General features: G+C 39.7%; 1 protein-coding gene across 5 annotated transcripts in view; it reads left to right on the top strand.

Annotated features, from left to right (window-relative positions):
* opa1.S (optic atrophy 1 (autosomal dominant) S homeolog) overlaps positions 1 to 24949 on the top strand; it is a 61452-nt gene that overhangs the window by 28549 nt on the left and 7954 nt on the right. For all 5 annotated transcript variants that reach the window (XM_018265675.2, XM_018265673.2, XM_018265674.2 and 2 more), the window contains 10 exons: positions 372 to 436; positions 1749 to 1825; positions 2650 to 2815; positions 3104 to 3253; positions 3399 to 3507; positions 4446 to 4525; positions 4619 to 4759; positions 5835 to 5951; positions 6421 to 6514; positions 6720 to 6830. In XM_018265675.2, coding sequence (XP_018121164.1) covers positions 372 to 436; positions 1749 to 1825; positions 2650 to 2815; positions 3104 to 3253; positions 3399 to 3507; positions 4446 to 4525; positions 4619 to 4759; positions 5835 to 5951; positions 6421 to 6514; positions 6720 to 6830 — 1110 coding nt within the window. The remainder of the gene's footprint in view (positions 1 to 371; positions 437 to 1748; positions 1826 to 2649; positions 2816 to 3103; positions 3254 to 3398; positions 3508 to 4445; positions 4526 to 4618; positions 4760 to 5834; positions 5952 to 6420; positions 6515 to 6719; positions 6831 to 24949) is intronic.

The following is a 24949-nucleotide window of genomic DNA, read 5'->3' as shown; positions in this document are numbered from 1 at the left end:
CTCAATAGTATTTTTCAACATGCACACTGATTTAGCCATCATATGGTCTCCCACTGTCAGTAAGTTTCCCCCAAATCCTTACTTACCTGCTCCATGCATAGAAAATATCACCTGAAATCCACAGAAGCTGCAGGGCTGATGCAGAGTGGGAGCAGGCAGAGAACTTAGACCCTGAGAACTTAGAATCCAGGTTGGCATCTCTCTGTACATGTGAAAATCCATAAATATTTTATCATCCTAATTTGTACTGTGTTACAGTCTGTTATAGTCTGTTATATACTGTAAAGTAATGTATAAAAACAAGTTTATAAGAAACAGCTGTTAATTGGCACAAGATGTTGGTTTTGACACGTTTTTGCCTCTTTTCATAGCAACACGTTTTAATCTTGAGACTGAATGGAAGAACAACTACCCACGGCTGCGTGAGCTTGACAGGGTAATGTATTAGTTATATTTTTTTTCTCCTTACATTAACCACTTGCATTTAATTTGTATACGTTTTCATTTATAGGGTTTGTTGAGCATTTAACTTTGCTTTCGGTTTCAGCCTTGCTACTAGAGAACTATTGTTTATTTGTCTATTGAGCTATAGTAAAGGCTCCCATGTTTAATTGGCCAACACAGCATATAGCCTGAATAGAACTTAAGATAGGTGTCTATCACTATAGGAGATAACTTAACTGCAGCCACTCATATTATATACCCTGCTGACCAAATATATCAGTAATATATATCAATAATATATTACAGCAATTTGTGTGGATGTAGAAATTTAAAATAACTAATTTCCTCTCTTCACCTCCAAGTAAACTAGGCAAGACATAAATAGTGCATATAGAGAAGAAAAAAAGATCTAGGATCCTGCAATCCACTTCCTCTGTAGGTGCCCAAAATCCGTTCTCCTCCGGATGCAACAATCAGACAATATTAACTAAGTGGACCAGCGCTCAGAGATGGGTTGAGGATAGACAAAAAGGACAGATTGAAAGATATAGTGTATACATTTTTGACCTTTAACTGTGCACCTTTAGGTGGTCACACACTCTATAAGTGTGACCTGTAAGTCGCGGGCGGGATGGCACTTGGAGTGATTCGTTTTCTGAAGTTGTTTCACAAGGAAAATTCAGGCAACTTCAGAAAAACGAATCGCTCCGAGTGCCACCCCGCCTGCTTTTTACATTTTAGCCGGCGGGGAGGCAGTTCTGGGAGATTGGTCGCCCCGAAGAAGAAGAAGAGATTTGTCGCCGGGTGACTAATCTCCCAGATTCTGCCTGTGTGCCCTGACCCTAAAGGTCACAAATTACTACACTTTATCAGTCAATCTGTCTTGTAGTCTATCCTCAAGCTATCTCTGAGTGCTGGTCCACTTATTTAATATTGTCTGATCAATAGTGCATATGCAAACACTTGTATGCACACAATTTGTACAGTTTTGCAGTCTGTTCATATTAAGGATAAACATATTATTTAATTGGTGCTGTCATAATGCAAAAGGCAGAGATGTGCGTGTGTGTACATTTATGTACATGCAAACTTATACAATGATAAATTATTTATTATAAAAGTGTGACATAATAAACCATTCACTTACTGTTTGGTTTACCCTTATTGCTTATGGCATTTTAAGAACCTTTTATACTTGCTGTGTATTGCCATTATTCAGCTGCCTGTAGGACAGATCTTAAATTACATTCTAAGTACATGTTACTTTTTTTCTTGCTTATATCTAATTATAAATCTTTTTATAGAATGAACTGTTTGAGAAAGCCAAGAATGAAATACTTGATGAGGTTATCAGCCTTACCCAGGTTACACCAAAGCACTGGTAATTTTCTCTTCTGCTTTAGCATATGCATGAATGCCAATATGTCGTGTGAAGTCTGTCATATAGCTGCAGACATAAGAAGAGGGCTGCTGTATCAGAGTTGAGGTCATTTTTGATCTTTCTGTGATGCATTCGTTTAGCTTGTCTTGCAAGCCAGTATTAATGGTGGAGACATTTTATACTAGAATATCGGACAACTTGCAGACAAAGGAACTTATTTAATGGTACAGATTCAGGAAAATAAACTATTGAAGCTATATGCTTCACTCTGTATTTATTATAATTGTGGTAGTTTGGAATCCCCTTATTTTTTTATAGTGAGGCAAACCTGACTAAATGAAGGGACGAACTAACAATTCTGTTCATACATTTTCTGATCATTATGTCAACATAATCCAACTTCTTGGATGGTGTACTGACCTTAACTTCAGCCTGTAGTAAAAACAAAAAGCGTGTTTTTACATGGAACCTATGTGGCTTCACCTTCAAGTGATATGCATTCAGATACCAAAATATGCTGAATAGACAGTGTCAAAGGAGAAATAGCGCCTATTAAAGTATTGGTATTCTGTTTTTACAAGTGAAATACCTTCAATGCGCCAGCCCCCTCCCCAAGTCCAACCTGCCATAAATGAAAGAAGATGGAAGGTATGAGGTTTAAAGTTGCCATTTTTAAACTTTGAACCTTATGTTAGCAAACATTCAAGCTAAAAAGGAGATCTAATATGTGATTTTTGCTTTGTGGTGTTTCCTAAAGTATATATTTTTCCCATGATCTTTCACATTAAATTCATTTTTTTTCTTCTTCTATGGTGACTTCTTAGGGAAGAGATTCTTCAGAAGACTCTATGGGAAAGAGTGTCTACTCATGTAATCGAGAACATCTACCTCCCAGCAGCCCAGACTATGAATTCAGGTACTTTCAATACCACCGTGGACATAAAGCTGAAACAATGGACTGACAAACAACTGCCTAATAAAGCTGTAGAGGTGAGAATACAAACTCATGCAGAACTATTTCAACACGCAGATTTTAAAACAATAAAATGCGGTTTCCATAAGTCCTGTAAAGTGTTTACATTTTTAAAGAAAAGGTAACTGCTCCATAGTTTATAATGCAGCAAATGTTTAAAACATATGCATAAAATTGGATTCCTGAAATATAACTGTGAAACTATATATTTTTTATTGAATGTATAGTTTTGTTAAAAGTGTACAAGACCTCTGTTGCCTTTAAACGATATGAATGTTTTGCTGTATAATCACTGTTTTGTGTAGGTTGCATGGGAGACCCTTCAGCAGGAGTTCTCCCGCTTTATGACTGAACAGAAAGGCAAACATGATGACATATTTGACAAACTTAAGGAGTCAGTGAAAGAGGAGAGCATCAAGAGGCATAAATGGAATGAGCAGGCAGAAGACAGTCTGGTATTAGAATTTTTTTATAAATATATGATTGTATTGTTGTTACTAAGCAACAAATACCATTACACTTCTATACATATGTTCACTACATGTGCATTATATCTGCTTTCTACCTTATTTCCAGTAATGCTTGTTCTGTACCTTTTAGCGTGTTATCCAGCATAATACCTTAGAAGACCGTTCCATTTCAGATAAACAACAGTGGGATGCAGCTATTCATTTCATGGAAGATACATTACAAAGCCGCTTGAAAGATAGTAGGTTCATTATATTCTTTCTGGGGAATAAATAGATGTATCAGACATCATAAAACAATTAGATGTAGTGCCTCACTTTAGGCCATTTCTTTCATGTATCTGCTTATAGAGAGCTGATCAACAAGGCTTGATAAAGGGCCATAGAAGCCCGAAACGTTGCCTTGGCACTTTAAGTAAAGAGTCGCTTTTTTCAAATTATCGTAGTGCTGCTGCTTTTGTTGATCTGCATCTATTTGCCCTGGCAGAGGGTACAGCATGCACCTGAGCCGTTTTCCACTCTTGAAGCACACATGAATTGAATTATTGATTATCATCATTGTGCATAAAAAAAACTTCCTATTGGTAGCATTGTATCATTTGGAAATCATATTCCTTGTTAATGGGATTTTGTTACTCAAGCTCTTAATGGAAAATATTTCTTTAAAATTAAAATGTTATCTTGAATGAGTTTATTATTATTATTATTATTTTTTTTTTTAATTTTAATTAATTTATTTTTATTTATTTTTTCAGAAAATTTCTTAGGGAACATTTTGGTCAACAAATCTTCTATTGGGTGAAATTTGTTAAAATTTAAAAATATGACAAAAGATATGGAGGAAAAATAATCCAGATATGATTTTGCCATGAAGCTTGGGCAACGTGGAGACTGAAATACCCAGTTTATCACTATTTGATATAACTAATTTGTGTTTTGTCACAATCCGTGTGGTATTAGTCTGCAAAGATATTGTGGAAGCTTCATCTCTTATCTGGCACTATGTGTGGTGACATGAAAGTATTCTTAGCTAAACACTGCCAGCAATTTGTATGCGCAAGTATTTATTACAAGGAAGTGTTTTAGCTACTTTCTCAGGGCATTTATCCATTTTGTGAATATACCTGGCAAAGATCTTGGATTTCATGTTTTTAACCTGCAATGATTTATCTTGTTTTAGCTGAATCTGTTATTCGGGACATGGTGGGACCTGACTGGAAGGAGAGATGGACTTCTTGGACCTCCCGGGCTCCCGAACAGGTGAGTAAAAGAGAAAAGCTGCACATTTCAAATAACTAAAAGTCAGTATTAAAATGTCATTCATGGAAAATTCTTTTGTTTCAACCCATAAAGCACATACGTAATGAAACTAAAACGGAACTAGAAAAAATGTTAAAAGTTAACGAAGACCATCCTGCGTATCTTGCTAATGATGAAGTAACAACTGTAAGAAAAAATCTGGAGGCTAGAGGAGTGGAAGTGGATCCAGTTTTGGTGAGCATAATAAAGACAGTGCCGAATTTGTAAATTTGATGTGTTAAAATAATAGTAAAATATATATTTTTATTAAATGTTGTAATATACGTTGAATTAATTGTGTGACTTCTAAGTTTCCTGTGTGCAGTAAATTCTACTATGATCTCTGAAACCAGAGGGGTTGTTCACTTTTCAAACACTTTTTTTGAGTTGTTTTCAGATTGTTCTCCCGAAATAAAACCTTTTTTCAATTACTTTAAATTTTTTATTTTTTACTTATTTTCCAAAATCTTAAGTTTAAAGTTGATTGTACCTGTCTCTGGTGTTTGAGTCTGGCAGCTCAGTGATTCAGGTGCAGATTCTGAACTGTTAAAATTTTGCAACATTTAGTTAATACATTTCTCAGCTGCATCTCTGGAGTATTAGCAACTATCGTTTTAATTCTAACAGCTGCCTTTAATGAAACTCAGGGATTCTGCTCAGTAGGGACAGAGATAAGAAATGCTATCAATTTAGATCAGTTTAGAGAGTTGGCGACCCCCCCAGAGCTGCTTTAGAAGGTGAAAATTTTGATTTACACTTCAATATTAGAAGAATGGTCATACATAGAGAATAAAAAGTATTTCTGGTGAACTGTCTGAAGCCAACTGAACTGAAAAAAAGTGTTGGAAGGTGAACAACCCCTTTAATTGCATTGCTAAAAAAGAAACCCATACAGCAGCCTGTAATTAAAATATGAACAAAATGTTATCATGAACAGTTTGGTTTTGGAATTATGTGTGGCACTGGATAATCCTATAAAGAAAACTGCCATTTTAATTACTAAAGTCTGTCCCTCTTGCTCATATGAGTTTCTGGGCTCACACACACAGGCCAAAAATACATACTTATTAGTTTGCATCAGCCAGTGGAAATAAAAGTCTTTTGTTCCTGTCAATTGTTCAAATGATGAATCAAGGTAAACGTTCTAAAGGTAAATATTGATATGTATATGGCAATTTGATAGGTCGCAACCAATATTTTCTTTTTTTATTTCAGAACTTTGTGTTCTCCTTTAACTATCAAGCACCTTACTGAATTGTTTTGTTCCTAGATAAAAGACACATGGCACCAAGTGTACAGAAGGCATTTCTTAAAAAGTGAACTTGAGCACTGCAACCATTGCAGAAGAGGTTTCTATTATTATCAAAGGCACTTTGTAGACTCAGAGGTAAGGTCTGGTTAAGTCAAAACTTTTACAATTCATGTCATAAGGAATAGGTGTGTGCTTTGTGATCATTATTTATATAGCACCAGCAAGTTACGCAGCATTTTGCATTAATTTATAACAGGGGTCTTACAATAATTTCACAAACAAGGGTTACAGAATAAACATGGGTATAGAGGGTCCTGCTCACAAGAGAATGATTACAAATAATAATCTCCTGACAATATTTGGGTTAATTGGTTAAAATATATATAGGTATATAAGGTAAATTGAATATCCATGAGAACCAACCCTAATCATCTGTCTTGCAAAGGGTATATTTGTCCTATAATTCCAATGGTTTTCTGGTAGGTGGTGCTAGTGTATCATTAAGTTGTCCTGGAAAAACCATTATGCTGCCTATAACTACAGTGCCAAAGTGTTGTCTTTTATATCCAAATAAAAGGGCAATTTTACCTTCCATATATTTCAGTTGGAGTGCAATGATGTGGTTTTGTTCTGGAGAATACAGAGAATGCTGGGAATAACTGCAAACACTCTGAGACAGCAGCTTATTAATACAGAAGGTAAACGTTTATTAAAGGTTGTCAGTGGTAATGTGCCAACACTATTTGTCATATTTCCCATTTAAAGCAGCTGCCCCTTCATTTTGTGTTTAGAACATATGCCTAAATCCATTGCATTCAGTACAGTTAATCTGTTTAACATTTGGATGTTGCAATTGTCTTACTTTTTGGAGAATTTACATGGGCTTATTTCTGTTGCATGCAGTACGGCGTTTAGAGAAGAATGTAAAAGAGGTGTTAGAAGACTTTGCTGAAGACAGTGATAAAAAAGTAACCTTATTAACTGGAAAGAGGGTCCAACTAGCAGAAAATCTCAGTAAGTACATTACCATGCCAGTGCTGTTCTCTCAGGGTCTGAAAAAATAAAAGATAAACTTTTTTTGTGTGCAAGAGTTCCTGCACAAATCATTTGATGTAAGGCTGTTTTCCTAGCATTCATAGAACAAATGTTGTTTTGACAAATATGTTGCTATAAGTGGGCATAGGTTCAGATAAGCAGTTTTTCAATATAAAATGCTATGTTGTAGTGTGAGCATCACCTAGTAATAGTGATTTCCCTACACGTCTACCCTCCCCCTGCCCAGCCCTTAATGTCATCTAAGGACACTGGCTCATGGAGTGTCTGAAGATCCCTTCCCACCAGCATTAAAGGGGTTGTTCACCTTCAAATTAACTTTTAGTATGATGTTAAGAGTAATATATTGAGTAGGAATGCACCAAATCCACTATTTGGGATTCGGCTGAATACCGATCCGAATCCTAATTTGCATATGAAACTTAAGGACAGAAAATGAATAAGTGGAAAAAATTCTTCTTTTGTGACGAAAAGTCACGTGATTTCCCTACCTGCCCCTAATTTACATTTGCAAATTAGGATTCGGAATTGGTTCGGCCAGACACAAGGAAAAAGGCCGAATCTCAAACCGAATCCTGGATTCGGTGCATCCCTAATTCTGAGACAATTTGCAATTGGTTTTCATTTTTATTATTTGTGGTTTTTGAGTTATTTAGCTTTTTACTCAGCAGCTCTCCAGTTTGCAATTTCAGCCAAATTCCACTAGCAACCATGCATGGTTTAAATAAGATACTGGAGTATCAATAGGAGAGGCCTGAATAGAAATATGAGTAATAAAAAGTAACAATAATAATACTTTTGTAGCCTTACAGAGCATTTGTGTTTAGATCGGGTCAGTGATCCCCCATTTGAAAGCTGGGAAAGGGTTAGAAGAAGAAGGCAAATAACTCAAAAATTATTAAAAAATAAATAAATAATGTAGACAAATGAAAAGGTTGATTAGAACTGGCCATTCTATAACATACTAAAAATTAACCTAAAGGTGAACCGCCCCTTTAATGTAAATTTACATTTAAAAAAATGCACATCTGTATGAGTAGTGTTACTGTACAGTGCTACGAGCACAAGTAGTGCTTTATAAATAAAAATATACATACACGAGTGGGAATTGTGTTCTGCTATTTTCATGGGTCTCCACCCAGTGCTCCCGTTTCTTCCTGAATGTGCCCAAATTGTAACTCTGTTTTTTTTGTGTGACTGCAGCAGAGAAGTTATATTGTAAGTTCCACTGGGGCAGGGTTTGATGTGAATAAACATTTGGTGCAAGTGCTGTTTATAACTAGTGGGCACTTTGTAGATAAATCATTTTCCTTTTCCAGATTGGCAATTGTAATTTTTTTGTGCAGCTCCTACAGTCCATATTTCTACAGTATTTCACACAATTTGCAGATCTGTGTAGGAATGAAAAGAAAATGTGTTGAGTTCAAAAAGTGATCTATATTTTATCTTAATTCCAATATTCTGGATTCTGAAGTCAAATTTAATAACACTCCGCAATAGGAACCTTGGTACATTCTAAACTAAATAGAATCTGCCTCTAGGTGTCAGTGTTGTTCACTTTAAAGGAGGAATAAGGCAATAATGTGTCTAGCACAACAAACTTTATTCAAACAATCTGATGCAGACAGAAGAGAAGCAGATCTATCCTATTTTATTAGCATTGAATGGGGACTTTGGGATGTTCTTTTTGTTTGTTTTTCTTTGAAATCTGTGGAAGCCCCTCATATATCCGGCTGAAAATACTAATTCTAATACTAATGAAAATAAATTGGCATAACATCTGCCCCCCCCCCCCACTACCCTCACTCGTAGACCCCCAGCTCACTCCACTTCAGCACCAAATGTAAAAAGAGAAGAAATGGGATCTGATTGCTGGTACAGGTGAGCCACAATGGGTCCAGAATGGTGTCCTTGGCCAAGCAGGAGCAGCAGTCATGGGTCTTTAGGTGCACATGGAGTATTTTAGTGCTGGAGCTTCACCTATTTGTGTGTATCCACTGGGGGCTAAACAAAGTAAAGTGCCACATTCACACAACTGGCTGTTTGAAGCCTTGGGTGCACGCTGTACTCCTCTCTGCACAGGTTCTCTACACATGGATTAAACAAGCTTGATAATGGGCTGGTATAGCCCGAAACGTTGCCGTTGCTGCACAAATTAAAAGTTTGATCAAAGATTGGAGTGCTGCTGCAGTTGTTTAATCCATGTTTTATCCACTGAGGCTATTTACAGGTGTATTTTAACTGCTGCTCCAAGGTGTGGTGAGGGGTGGAGATTTGTCATGCTGTTATCTGGGGCTTACATTTTTCCACTAGTATGGAGGAAAGCTGATCTGCTGTCTTATGCTGAATGAATCTATATGTACTGATCACACATGATCAGTCCTCAAAGCACACACAGGGGCTTTAGATTTACTAAAGGGCAAAGTGACTTACCGCTTTCAGACACTTCACCAATTTACTAGAGGGGGTAGGCGTAACTTCGCTAGCGAAAGAGACAGACACTAGCAAATATTCGCACTCTATCACCAGGCAAATTTTCGCTCTGGTGTTACTCCGCAAATTCGCTAAGATGCGGATTTTAGTGAATGTTACCTCCGCCAGCTCAGACCAGTCAAAGTGCACTGGAGTGCTTAGATCTTTTTAAGTGGAAAAATTTTGTCTAAAAAAACGCTGGCGTCTTTTCCATTTTTCACAGCGATAGCCTGCAAAAGTCCATAAAAATATTTTTGGGTAACTGGGTTCCCCCATACATTTTCTAACATATGGAACATTAACTATATAGTATGCTCATGTGTAGGGCATTATAACAACTCTATTTTCTTAATTAAGGTTCCCTGGACTTGTGTAATGTAATATATTTGCAGCAACATATAAGTCCATTCAACTTTATAATTTCCCACCGTATCCAAATCAGCCAATGCTAGCGCATCTTCAGTTTAATTGCCTTAGTAATACCAGCGAAACTTCACCAGCGTTCGGCGCCCTGACTCAACCCCCCATTTTAGTAAATTAGCGTTGTCCTAGCGAATCTACGCCTGGCGAAGTGTTGCAATGGCTGCGAAGCCATCGCTGGCGAATTTTCGCCAGTTAGTAGAGTGGATTTCGGGAAACACTATGAGTATGATGCATTTTCAAAATCAGCTCTGAGTATGTTCACTATATGATTTCACTTAACTTTTTTACTGCTGGGTGTGTTGTGTTTAATGTAGGGATGCACCGAATCCAGGAACCTTAAAATCATGTGACAGACAAGGAAGGTAAAACATTTTTAAACCACACTTATAGTCAGTGGTGTAACTAGAGTACGCCGGGCCCCCCTGCAAAAAAATCTACACTGGGGCCCAACGCCGACGTGCACTCTGCCCAAATTTACATATGCAGATTAGAGTTCGGATTGAGTATGGTATTTAATTGAATCTTTTACGAAGGATTTGGGATTTGAATTTGGTGCCTCCCTGATTTATTTGCATAGGTGCATTCTTTCTTGGACATTGGTTCATTCGGGTACACTTTCAAATACCCCTTCAAAGTGTTGGGAAAAGTTTCAAGCTAAGTGATAGTACTAGCCAACCCTGCATTTTGATCAGAGCTTTAGAATGAAATATAAGGATATGCTGTTGTAACTGGGGGAGAATTCTTACTCAATGACTGAGAGCTTTGACCTGTGCACTGATTATTCATAGACTGTAACACTGCCTATATACGGTACATGTTAATAAAGTCACCTCCTTCCTGGTTTGTACATAGTACTGTGCATGTTAATCCAGATCCTTGAAAGGATTGTGGGTAAAATAGTGAAATAGTATAGAGCACTACTAGCAATGGGGATATTTGCACATGCCCAGACATGTCTGCTGTGCTTTGGACTCTGCGCTGCAGTTAACAACAGGGTTGCTAAGTTCTCCTTATTGTTTCCTAGAGTGATAGTGTTTTATTGTGTGTTAGTTGCTAGGCAGGTTCTCACCTCCAGTCCCTTCTTTTACAGCCAGAAATTCCTTTTTAAGTTATATTTTATTAAGGCAGGGAACATCTGTTATTGAAATATCACTTATGAACAACTCAGGGCTTTGATTTATTTAGTATAACTATAATTAAATATAATTATTTTTAACATTTTCTCTTTTGTGTCTGAGTGATGGGAGAAAATACGACATGAGATAACTATTTAAAGTAATTTCAAATTACTATATTAAGGTGGCCATACACTATAAGATCCCCTCCTTTGGCAAGGTCGCTTAAAGGGGACCTGTCACCCTAAGAAATAATTTCAAATTCTTTTCTATCATGTTAGTTGAGCAAAATAAACTTTACTTACACTGTATTTATTATTTAAATTGTGTTTCCTTCTGTTTTGGAATTATACAATCACAGCAGCAGGCAGCTGCCATTTTCTGGACATGGTTATTAAGGTAATTTGTGTATCACCACAAAATCTTGTGTATGCGTCAGAATGGGGGACCTAATGTCCATGTGCAGTGCCCTACACAAATATAGAGCCTGAGGAGGGAAGGGGGAATGTGAGGAGAGCAGTGACATGTAGGAAGTGCTGAATGGAAAGTGAAAGTAATTGACTGCCCCTCCTCTGTGCCACGGGCATAGAGGCAGGGCAGGTAATATTTGATTGACAGTTTAGATATTTAAACACCTTTATAACAGGTATGGATGTTTTAATAAAAAAAAAATTGGGGGTTCCATATTTAATTTTGAAAGGACTTTCATTATGCAGTTTTTTATGTGTAGGTGACAGGTCCACTTTAAAGAACGGATCTTTCCCCTAATATGCCCACCAAAGGCAGTGTGATATTGGACTAACCCGATTAGTCAGCGCTAATCGGGCTTAGTCAACCCCCGATTAGTCAACCCCTAGGATTACCATGCGCCAGGCGAATTTATTCGCCCATCACTAATGAAGATCCAAATAACGAAAGATCCGTTATCCGGAAAAGCCCAGGTCCCAAGCATTCTGGTTAACAGGTCCCATACCTGTATTTAAAAAATAGTCACAAATAAAAAGTAATTGGAAAAAAGTCTTTATTTCTGAAAACAGCTGAACTGAAATAAAGGTGAGCATTGAAGGTGAAGGATTTGTTTTATTTAAGCTGTTCAAAATACATCTTAAAGTATCACAAAATATGCTATTTGGAGATGTACAGTGATATATTGTTACATGAGTGACTAAATTGTATGGATTTACAAGCTGGGGCCTGCATTAGTCACTGTGCTGGAGAGGCTGGAGCACAGATCTGTGTATCATTTGCCAGAGCTCCATTCTTGCAGCTGTGTTGTCCTGACCCACATCTGTCTTCAGTCCTGTCATTGCTATTTACAAGAGGTTTTCCTCTGGCCTTTGCACTGGTGCATTTCCTTCTACCCTGGGATCAGAGACAGACATACAGACATGTCCTGGTGTCTGCAAAGTAACCGAGCTGCTATTTACAGAACTTCAAAGCACTTAATAGTGTGTATTTTTTGTATGCAAGCAGCTGGCTGTCACATTGAGACTTTTTTATCCAAAAGGGGAACATTTGTAACCAATAAGATATTTATTCTTTGGCTTAGTTGTGGAAATGGTTTTCTGTACAAAGGGTCAGTAATGTGTCTGTCATTTGTCCTCAGTTAAATCTCAGCATCGGAGCAATCTCAGCATCGGAGCTGGATGCCGTGGATAAATATTGGGAGCGTTTAGACAGGACAAGGGGTGAGAGTAGGAAAAATAACCTGGTTGGGAAGGTGAGAAAGGTGAGACACATAAAGGGAAATGCTGTGTGGAATGTTTCTGTTTATCTAGCATGGTGGCACCGTGTGTGGGGGGGGTCCTATATTTGATTCCAGCCAGGACACAAGGAATTTGTATGTTCTCCCTGCAGTCGGGATTTTTCTCACCAAAGCATATAGTCAGGTTAATTGGCTGCAGATGAAACTGACCATAGTGTAAATAAAAGTGATAGGCACCTTTGGGTGTATTTTCTCTGCCAACATAATATCTGTCCTGGAACTGTACAATATGCAGAGAGACAGGAATGAATGATACCCAACTGTCACTGTGCACACTGGCAAATTTAGTTTGGAAAATGCTTGTGTTCTTGCATTTGAGGTCCCATGGTTGAGGTGACAGTCAGATTACATTCATTGTGGTCCCTTAAAATAAATACTGGTACAGGATAGACTAGCCTTTCCTCCGCCGGTGTATTTATGCGATGTGTTACATTATCTGCAGCATGTTAGCCACACAGAGGCAGAGATCCGTGTCAGTAATGTATCATCAGTATGTCTATGCTAAGTAAGAATAATGACATTTTAGCCTGTTTTCTCATGTCATTTAATATTATCCGCTATCATTTTCTAGGCGCTGGGTACCAGCATCATGATCTGCTACTGATTTTGTTCAGTTATGCACACAAGATGGCAATATTCAGCGTATTTAGAGAGAACCTAAGGTTTAGGAGCTGCCGGAGAGCGTGTAGCCTGTCTCTTGCTGTTTTTCCTCCTTGAGCATTAGATGCCTCATCATTGTCTGGGCAACAGATATTGTGTCATCCCCTGTACTAAATATACAAGTACAGGCTTGTCTTTTTCATTCTCCTTATCTGACTCTCAGCTAATATATTATGAACGCTTCAACAGAGGTAACAATGCGACAGGCACCATTCATACTGATAAATACACATATGCAAAAAGTTACGTTTTTTTTTTTTGTGCTGAATAACATACGCCTGAAGATATTCTTAACTAAACCTTGCGCATCTTATATATCTGAAGATAAAGGAACACCAGATAAAGAAATTTAAAAAAGCATTGGTATTAATGGGAATATTTGCCTGTAAATACATATTTAGCTGGAATCATCTTCTAATGCATTGATCACACGTGGATCCCAACTTTCACTAATTAAAGGCACATAGTGTCTGTGGCAACCACTTAGGATTAATGGTATTCCTTCTAATAACGCCCCCCTCCATATCTGTCTCTTAAAGGGGACCTGTCCCGTTCAGAAATAATTCCAAATCCTATTATATGATGTTAGTCAAGCAACATAAACTTAACTTGCACTTTAAAAATTATTAAAATCTTGGTTATTTTCGTCTTGGAATTCACAATCACAGCAAGTAGGCAGCAGCCATTTTGTTAACACTGTTATTAATGCAAGCCTAGTGGCCCATTAGTGGTAGGGGCCCGTGGGTTTAAAAAAAAAAAAAAAATTCTCACCCCACCCCCCAGGCTTGCTGACTGGGACTCTGGGAGACAAGACACTGAAGGCATGATGCAGGGGTGCGGCAGCATCACTGGCTCACAGTGCCTCTCTGCATCACAGTGTGCAAGTGCAACCAATCTGTAGACTCGCCGGGCTGACTGTCTTCATGTGGAAGTGCAGGTGCTCATCAGTGACGTCACTGGTGTGCGACGGCAAAAACCCGCAGCTACTTAAGCGAGTTGAGTGCAGCGCGCTCTCGCACATACTCGGTCAGACGCAGACAAGCAGTCTGATTGTCTGTCGTCTTCGTGACTCCACTGTCACACTCATTCATCATCACCACTCCTCTGAGTCTTGCCAATTTCTTTACCAAGAAGCTGCTGCCCAAGTTCAAGTTTCCTGACTGCACTGTGCTGCAACTTGTCTCAGTCCCAGGCAGCTAGCGTAGCTAGAAAGCAAGGCACGGGGGCGGGGGGACCCAACGGGCCATGGGGCCAGCCAGCGTGGTGGTATCAGTACCAAGGTCCAGGGTCCTGCAGGCTGCAGCAGTCAGTGCCAGTGGGCACCAGGCAGAGAATTTTTTCTTTAAATTAAATTTAAAAAAATTTTGCAGCCTGCAGACAGTGGAATAATTTCTGCAGACAGTGAGATAATTTTTGTTATTTTTGTTTCACTGCGTAAATACGCTAGCGTCATGTGCCATTGCCTAAGCTTGAAACCACTAGCATATTTACCATGGCGCGTACTGTGCCCGAAATAAGGTCCAGCCCTAGAAGAGGGCCCAGGGGAAAGTGTAGCCTAGGGGCCTCACATGTCCTTAATCCGCCACTGTGGACTTTATACTGACTGCCTCTGATTCTGCTTTCTGTATTTGGTGCTGCTGATCATAATCATATTCTTCTACTTGCCTGGTTACAAGATGCCACTCAATGGCCTTCTAAGTAGCCTCTGTTTCTCATTATTAACTGGGGCAGTGCTCTTTATTATTCTGCTTCTTGCTGAAGACAAAACAAATAAGCATAACAAATGTTTTGTATACTTATTACATTACTGCCTATTGAGTGTGTCCCCTGTAAGTTAAATATGCCACCGATCAGCCATATAGAAGTGACCACAACAAACTGGAATGTATGTGACTTATACATAGTTCATTGCCCCTGTGTTGCAAGAAAGCATATATGCATGCAACAAAATCAATGCAATTTCTCTTGGCAATTCTTTTCTAGCACAATTATTATTTTTCTAAGGTCACAGAACTGTATAGTCAGTACAGGCATGGGAACTATTATCCAGAATGCTCAGGGCCTGGGATTTTTCAGATAATCCATAATTGGAATCTTCATACAACTAGAAATCTGATAGAAAATTAAGTTAACCTTAAATATACCCAATAGACTGGTTTTGCTTCCAATAGGGATCAATTATATATCCGTTTAGATCCAATATAAGATACTGTTTTATTACTACAGCGAAAAAAATAACCGAATTTTTAAATATTTGGAAAAAATGTAGTCTATGGCAGACGGCCTTTCCTTAAATCTGAGCTTTCTGGATAAAGGGTTTCCGGATAACGGATCCCATATAGTACTTTTACCCAGCCTGGAGTTGTAATGCCTGCAGTTTTGGTATCTAAGTGTTTCCTCTATAAGTAACAAACTAAAATCACTTCTCTGAGCCAATATCTGCATGACTTTCCTATTATAACAGATATTGGGTCAGCTGCTGGTCACAAAAAGGCCAATGTGGCAATAAAATCGTTCATGTGACACCATTGACCATCAGCTTGTGATTCCCCTTCAGTCAGACCACATTGGTCGCATATAAAAAGAAACCTCTTGTTAATATCTTGGCTCCAGACATGCAGCACAGGCTATCAGCTGCCCAGGGATGCTCTCTCCAATTATTCCTTCAGTATAAGATGAACGGTTTGGACGTCAGCACTTCATCCAAGAAGCAGCATACATAATGTTATACAGTAAAGTCAATGTAGTGGAAATATATACAGTGTATTTATTTTGGAAAAGGTTATTTGCACATTTGATGCTTGCATTGCACAGAACAAACTTAAGTGCATTACTATTTGTCTGAAAGGTTCAGTTATATTTACAACACCGCTGCCTGAAGATGTTAAAGGAACAGGAACACCAAAAAATTAAAGTGCTTTTAAATAATGAAAAGCTAAGGTACTGTTGCCCTGCACTGGTAAAACTGGTGTGGTTGCTTCAGAAATTCTACTATAGTTTATATAAACAAACTGCTGCGTAGCCATGGGGGCAGCTATTCAAAGCTTAAAAAGGAGAAAGGGCACAGGGTACACAGCAGATAAGCTCTGTAGTATACAGTGGGATCCTTAAGAATTTATCTCTTATCTACTGTGTAGCCTGTGCTTTAATGGCTGCCCCCATGGCTACACAGTAGTCTTGCTAAAGAAAACATGCCAGTTTTACCAGTACAGGGCAACAGTACATGATATTTTCATTACTTTAAAACACTAGCATTTTTTGATGTTACTGTTCCTTTAAGGGCTAATTTAACTGTTGGACTGAAAGGTGAGAAATCTTAGCTGAGGCAACACAAAGAAATAAGTTGATTATTTGGCACATGTTGCATATTTTATCTTTTGTAGAAACCCCCGTTACCCCTCCACCTTAACTCCTGTCATCTGTCATACCGCAACACTTTCCATATCGGCAACTTGTATATTTTTTTGGAAGAAACAAGAATAAAAATCTGTGTTGCTGACACACTGTAATATAAGCACAAGCTCCATCAATTCTGCACTTAAAGCTGATGTAAACATGAAATACGGAAGCATTATTCCAAGTCCGTGTTAAAGCGATACTGACACGTTCCTATAAAAATCATAGGAACGTGTCCGTATCAAGTAATTCCTGCACCCGGAATATTTTCCCTCAAAGCCGCCCACCAGCCCTGTGAACCTGCTTTGATCCAACCCTCCGACACTGCTAAAAGATCTTCTATGCAGTTTCAGTGATGCTGGGCTGGGGACGGCACGATCCTTCCATAGGCGAATTACTAATGAAAACAGGACTTTAGCCTATGGAAGAATCGCTGCGCCCCCAGCCCAGCGTCACGGAAGCAACGCAGAAGATCCGTTAGTAGTGTGAGCAGGTCGGCTTCGCAAAGGTCCACGGGGTGGCTTTCAGGGAAAATATTCCGGGTGCAGCAAATACTTGATACTGACACAATCCTATGATTTTTATAGGAACGTGTCAGTACCTGCTTTAAGGAATTATTTATTTCACTTTCTACTGGGGATTTATACACCAGCCAGGTTTCTTGCCTTTCCATGGCTTTTTGCACCTCCCTTTCTTCATGTACTTATTCCCTGTGTCATATCACTTTATTACACATAACTTCATTTCTTTACTTATTTTGAGTTATTTGTATGTGTGGATTACTTGGGTTGTTACCGACATCTGGGGGCATTTTACTAGGGGTAGAATTTCGAAGTTAAAAAAACTTCGAAAGAGGACCCTCGAATTGATTTTTAGCGTATTCGATCGAACAATTCAAACTATTTTTAGTGATCAATCAAAGGATTTCGATTCAATCAAAAAAAACTTAGAAAAGTGCTGTGGAAGGAATATTCGAAGTAAATACGAAGTCGTAGTATCCTATTCGATGGTCGAAGTACCCAAAAAATTACTTCGAAATTCGAACTTTTTTAACTTAGAAAATTCACTCGAGCTTAGTAAATTTTCCCCTATGTGTGAATTTCATGTCAATAGCCCCATTAGAAATATATTTACTGAGAAAAACGTTGACGTGTTCAAAACGTATTTTCCCCACTGTAACTAAGTTTAATGCGTGAATATAGTGGGATTCATTAATAAGGGGTGGGATGGTTTCTTTTGTAGCTGTTCCCAGGTGCAGCTACTGCAGCTGTTGTGTCTATTGAAGCAATTACAATTTGGCTGCCATTATTAGATCACTCCAGCTAATTGACCTAAATGAGCCAAAGCCCCTCATTCAAGAAGCCCTGCTACTTAACGTTGCCACTACAAAACCACTGGGCAAACAAAAATGTATCACTGTTAACAACAGGGTGTGAAGGAGCTATTGTGTATTTATGAAAGTATGGAAAAGGGCCCTTTCCAGGATTGGGACATGCCATTACAATGTTGACCCCTTTTCTTCTGCTGTAAGAATGAGCAGTGCAGAATAGCGTCTCCTCCCTGTGTTTTCTTGACCTGCTGCCTCTCCATTCACTGCCCGTCTGTTTTACTGTCTTTAAGGAAAAGGTTGTAGCCCTCCTCTTATAAATCTTTTCTTGCAGGTGATAATCACTGCTCTGTTACCGAGTAAGCTGCTTGGGTGGTTTCTACTCTTTATTTTTTCTTTCTTAATTCTCAGAGAAATGACAAATCAGTCCTGTGTTATAGGGTTGTGCATTTAAATATAGAGATTCCCAGTATGTCCAGTAATATATAAAATTCTATAAATATTGTTTTCGATGTAAATGTTATGGGCTTATAAAGACCGCTTTAGGAAAATTTCAAAGTAAATTCTAGGGGTGCACTGAATCCAGAATTCAGTTTGGGATTTTGCCAGGGTTCGGCCTTTTTCAGCAGGATATGGATTCGGCTGAATTCAATTGCCTTGGGGAACGGACTCCTTAAAATCACATGACTTTTTGTCACATAAAAAAGGTTCAGAATTTAGCCAGGATTCATCCATTTTCAGCAGGATTCAAATTTGGGGGAATCCTTAAAATGACGTGACTATTCGTCAAACAAATAACCGAGTAAAGAAATATTTAACCAAGAGCGCAGTTCTCTTTACCCTTTGCATATGCAAATTCTGATTTGTTTCAGGATTCGATCAAATCTTTCACGATCGATTCAGCCAAAGCCCAAAATAGTGAGTTTGGAACATCCCTAGTAAATACCTTGTTAGCATTTCTCAACAAGTGCATTTATTATTATTTTGCCAATTTTTTTTTTGGTCTTGAAAACACTCAAAATTTTTTGGAGAGAATTCGCAAGAAATTTGATAAAATTCCAAAAATCTTCACATGCATTTTTTTTCTTTGATATCAAGCATCTCCCTTGTTTAAACCTGTCTCGTAGTTTTGGGTTGAATTGGAGGTTGCAAAAGTGAAAACACCATCCAGGTAGCATTTTTGTTAACACTGTCATTAATCCATAATAAATTATGTACTTTTTTTGGAATATTGACTTATCCAATGACTAATCACTTTACCATGAGACTCTGATGTATCATTGTGAAACTTCGGATAATTGGCATCTTGGATTCTGTATTTTATCAAGGCGCCAGTTCTAGTTCAGCTTATGATGCTGCATATACCAACCATCTGCTGTTTGCTGGTGCGGGGGTTGCCTGCAGGATTTTTTTTAAAGAAATACTAACCTTTGCTTATGACCCTGTATATTTGCAGACTATTTAGGCATTATATGGTTTCATGTACACCCCTAAACAATAGTGATATTGTGTTTGAAGAGCAAACATAATAAAATGGCTCGTGTTGTCCATAGCGGCAGTTGTAAAGGAGCGGCTACGTGTGCTCAGGTGTGTTCTGATCAGGGATAGATAGACAACTGATGTTTCCTACATTCTCATGCTCAGCAGGAAATCCTAAAATCGGACTCTCCTGTTCGTGCAGATAATGTTAACATCCCACGCAGTTTTTTTCCCCCTTCAAAGGCTGCTATAATCTTCTAGATAAAAGCTATAAGGAACAACCTTGCACTCATGTTCAGGTAAGTCTCATGACCTCTTTGCACAGGGGTGATTATTACCCCCGGCTGCCCTGAGTCGGCTTTCCTGCTGCTGCCCCCTAACTCACCTTTCCATGGGGTCCACAACGCTAGTGCATGGAGCACAGTTGCGTTCTCTGCACTACGCGGCCCATTTATCAAAGGTCACATTTCAAATTCATCTGAATTTTTTTTTAATTCGAATAGAGGTTATTTAAGAAAAAAATTGAATTTCTAATATTCGATTTGAATGGTTCTGACCTGAAAATTTGAAACGTATTTGATTCATACAAATCACGTTTTTCTCCTGGAAAAAAAAAAAAAATGTCAGGAAGGCCATTAACACCTCCAAATGGCTCAACGGACCTCTGCCATTGACTTGTACATGAACTCGGCGGGTTTTAGGTGGCGAATATTGCAATTAGGACTGTTTCCATGGTCGAGGTGTGATAAATTTCACATTCAAATTCGAATAGGGGGATTAAAATTCGGTGTGAATTTTGAAACTCCAAAATTCAATTTACTATTTGACCCTTGATAAATCTGCCCCATAAAGTTTCCTGGAGCGACTTTTGTGGCCCCTGGTAACTGGTGGGGTGCTGCCGTCTGAGGTGAGTTTTTCAATTAGCTTTATTGGTGCACACCCCCTGTTTTTGCACTTATTCTGTTATTCCACAGTTTCTTAGTTGGTCACTCGCATAATGAAAAGCTGCCCGAATTGCAAGTGACCGGACATGGCTGCTTGCATCGGGAGCTCCCTCCGATGCAGGTATCATAGCGCTGGCGGGGGCATTTTTTTTAAAGAAAACTACTGTTATCTCCAACCAGATAGCTACTGTTATCCCCAAACTACTGTTATCCCCAACTACTGTTATCCCCCCTACTGTTATCCCCAACCAAAGCTCAATTAGCCCACACCTTTGGTTGGGGATAACATTTTTACCCAATAGGTGCCCTTTAAACAGACTGAGAAAGGTTCTTTTGCAGTGTTTTCCTGCATTTTGTACCATCCATTCTTCCTTCTCTTTTACCAAAATGTCCCATCCTTATTGATGAGAAGCAGCTCCACAGCACAGAGATGCCATCACCACAAGTGTGACAATTAAATGCAGGTATGGGACTTAGTTGGGACCTTGTACAAGGTAGTGTTTAATTATTACAGAGAAAAAGGAAATCATTTTTTAAAATTAGAATTATTTGCTTATAATGGGATCTATGGGAGTTGGCCTTCCTGTATTTCGAAACTTTCTGGATTCGTTCATTTTATAGTCTTCTTGTAGTTTCTGGATAACATGATTATGGATAACAGATTCCTTACCTGTACATTGTGCTTATGCAAACAGCATATTTCATTTTAAATTTCAAGTAATTTTATATCAGTATTATATCAGGTATGGGATCTGTTATCAGGAAACCCGTTATCCAGTAAGCTCTGAATTACAGAAAGGCCATCTCCCATAAACTCCATTTTATCAAAATAATCCAATTTTTAAAAAATGATTTCCTTTTCTTTTTCGCTGTAATAATAAAACAATACCTTGTACTTGATCCAAACTAAGAAATAATTCATCCTTATTGGAAGCAAAACCAGACTATTGGGTTTATTTAATGTTTACGTGATTTTCTATTAGGATTAAGGTATGAAGATCCAAATTACGTAAAGACCCCGGGTCCCAAGAATTCTGTATAACAGGTCTGGTTTTAAGACCAATTTAATTTAGGCTTCATTTTGCATATGTAAAGAGTCTGTAAAGACAACCTTTTAAACATAAAACTCCTGAAGAAGTCTTAAAGACATATTTAACTTATTTACTCCTTTATTACTCCTACTGATTCTGCGAGGGCTTTAATGCTGTCGTGAACATCTGACATTTTCATTCAGTAACATATGTAACATATATAAAATAATCCTTCTGTTCAATATCTTGTTTCTGGTATAGTCAGAGCTAGATGTTTACTACTTACTATAAGAAAAGCATTGATAGTGTTAATGTTTTAACCACAAGACTTCAACATTTCTTTCTCTGTCATCATAGGGGGACACAGGGACGATGGGGTTAAGCTCCACCCTCCAGGAGGCAGGACACTTACTAATAAATTTGTGGGCGTGCCTAACCGGCTTAACCCCCACACTCCAGCTTATCCAATCAGTTTTTTAAGTGTCCTGTTACCAGGAGGATGGACGTCCAGCGATGTTAGTCAAGGATGACTACTCTCTTTCTGTGGTCTTACTCTGGGCAGCGCATGTTTGTCCTTAGTACAGTCCCAGTATTTCTCCGCCCACCGGGGTCATTTCTAGCCGCTATAGGCTATAACGACCACCCAGACGTATCCCTGCTAAGTTTGGCGATGGCAGATGGTCTGGCCGGGATGGGCACGAGGTGAGTACCTGCCTTGGGCATAACAACTCACCTCACAGGTCTGGCTTGGCAGCCTCCCCCCTAGCACGGTAGCCCTCCCCCCGTTCCCCCCCTTATCCTTACTGTTTTGGTAAGAGGTGCAGGGCGTGCTCCTGTACTGGCCGGTTCTTTCCCTCCATGCTGTGTCTGGGCGCTCGCTGCGCCTTCTGTCTAAGTGAGGAGACGGCTGAGGGGGGAGAGGGCCGGATCGCGCTGCGCTGGAACGCATGCGGCGTATGCGTTCCGGCGGCCATCTTGCGCACGTTGTGCGCATGCGCGTATGCGTTCCAGCGGCCATTTTGCGCACTTGTGCGCATGCGCGTATGCGTTCCAGCGGCCATCTTGCGCATAGTGCTTCTGCTGCGCACCGGATGGTCCATTTCTCCGCTCCTGCAAGTGCTAGCGAGTTGTAAGCGGTTGCTGACTGCCCCACACACTCCTACTTACCCAATCTCCATGGCAGAAGGTAGGTCAGAGGGGTTATTCACCAGGGCAGGGGGGAAGGCTGCCAAAACAGCGCAGATTAAATTTTTTGCCTGTGCCAATTGCAATGTTAAGCTGCCTCGAGGGCAGGGGGAGCCGCTCTGTAAGTCCTGTTTAGTGGGGCAGAGTACAGCGCTCATTTCAGAGGATGTTTCAAGCCCTCCAGCGGCTCAGCCAGAGAATCCTTCAAGGGAGAGTATTTCTCAAGGTCAGGGGCTCAGCTCAGATGCTGATGTGCCAGCACCATTGTGGGCCATTCATTTAACACAGTCCCTTGCTTCCTTGCAGGGTCTTCCCTCTATTGCTGACAATTTAGGAAGAATGTTAGCCAGACTTGATCAAAAGACTAGCTCTAAGCGAAAGCGGTCTGAAGAAACTAAAGTGCCTACTACGTCTATTCATTGTTTGTCTGACGAATCTGCAGCTGAGCAGGCATCCTCACAATCTGAGGGAGAATTACTTCCTTCTGAAGTTTCGTCTGGGGAGGAGGAAGAAACTGTGGAGGACCACAGAGATCATGATAGTCAGCATGATGTGGAGGGTATTATTAAGGGTGTTATGGATGTGTTGAATATATCACAAACGCCCAAATCCCAGGATGATTTGGGGTTATTCAAGAGGAAGCAAAAATCCGAAGTTTGTTTTCCTTCTCATGAGCATCTTCTTCACATAATACAAGAAGAGTGGAGTGTTCCAGAAAGAAAGTTTCAGACGACTAGGAAATTTTCTAAGTCTTATCCATTTTCGAAAGATCTGGTAGAAAAGTGGACTAATCCCCCAGCAGTTGATGCACCTGTATCAAGATTGGCCAAGTCCACTACATTGCCAGTCACAGATGCGGCATCCTTCAAAGACCCATCTGACCGAAGATTGGAAGGTTTTCTTAGGTCAATTTATTCTTCGTCTGGGTCAGCTCTTCGCCCATGCCTGGCTTCGGCTTGGGTGGCCAGAGCAATACAAGCGTGGTCCGAATCGCTTGTCAAGGACATCCAGAATGCAGTTTCCAGATCCGATCTGTTATCATCAGCCAATGCGATAGCAGAGGCATCGGCTTATTTGTGCGACTCCGCACTAGACACAGTTCAAGTCACGGCACGTACTTCCGCTCTTTCTGTTGCAGCACGTAGAACATTGTGGCTGAAAAATTGGTCAGCAGATCTGAGTTCTAAGAAGTCCTTGACATCTCTTCCATTCAAGGGACAGCGCCTGTTTGGTGAAGAGCTCGAAAAAATTATTTCGCAGGCGACGGGAGGAAAAAGCACTTTTCTTCCACAGGCCAAAAGTAAAACAACTACTTCCACCAGACGGGGAAGGTTTTTTCGTGGCTCAAGTAGACGATACACACGAAGAAACAATTCACCACAGCGGTCACACTTTCGAGCCAAAACAAACGACAAAGGTCGCATGCATTGGAAGACCAATCGACCGGTTATCAAGCCCGCAGCAGATAAGTCTTCGTCAGCCTGACGGGGTACCCCTTCCGGAGTCGGGGGAGCGTATTGGGGGCAAGTTACTCCAATTCCGGGAGGTGTGGATCAACCATGCGTCAGACATGTGGGTGAACGAAATTATTTCCGAAGGTTACCACATAGATTTCTCAACCATTCCTGGCAAAAGATTCATCATGTCCAGGGTTCCTGCAGATCCAGACAAAGCTGCTGCCTTTCTAAATTGCATCACAAATTTAGAACAAACTGGAGTGATTGTTCCAGTGCCACATTCAGAGAGATTTTCCGGATTCTATTCCAACATTTTCATTGTGCCAAAGAAAAACGGCTCCTTCAGGCCGGTACTAGATCTCAAACAGCTGAACAGGTTCGTCAGATCAGTACGATTCAAAATGGAGACTCTGAGATCAGTGATAAGAGGGATGGAGAAAAATCAACTGCTGATGTCTATCGATATCAGAGATGCGTACCTCCATGTACCAATCTGGCCGCCGCATCACTCCTTCCTTCGATTCGCATTCAGGAACCAACACTACCAGTTTGTGGCTCTGCCATTCGGACTCTCTTCAGCCCCCAGAGTGTTCACAAAACTAATGGCAGTATCGGCGGCGGCATTACGTCTGCAAGGGATTTCAGTCACTCCTTATCTGGACGATCTGCTTCTGAAAGCCAGATCAGAGGAAAAGGCAGAGGAAGATCGGAGCAAGGCAATCAGTCTTCTGCAGAATTTTGGCTGGACCATAAATTGGTCGAAGTCCAATTTGCGACCCAGTCATCACATGACATTCCTGGGTCTCGAGTTCAATACCATTACACA

This window comes from Xenopus laevis, chromosome 5S, assembly GCF_017654675.1.
Source record: "Xenopus laevis strain J_2021 chromosome 5S, Xenopus_laevis_v10.1, whole genome shotgun sequence".
Taxonomy (NCBI): Eukaryota; Metazoa; Chordata; class Amphibia; order Anura; family Pipidae; genus Xenopus; species Xenopus laevis.
The sequence above is the reverse complement of the archived record's forward strand: the minus strand, read 5'-3'. Positions and strand labels throughout refer to the sequence as shown.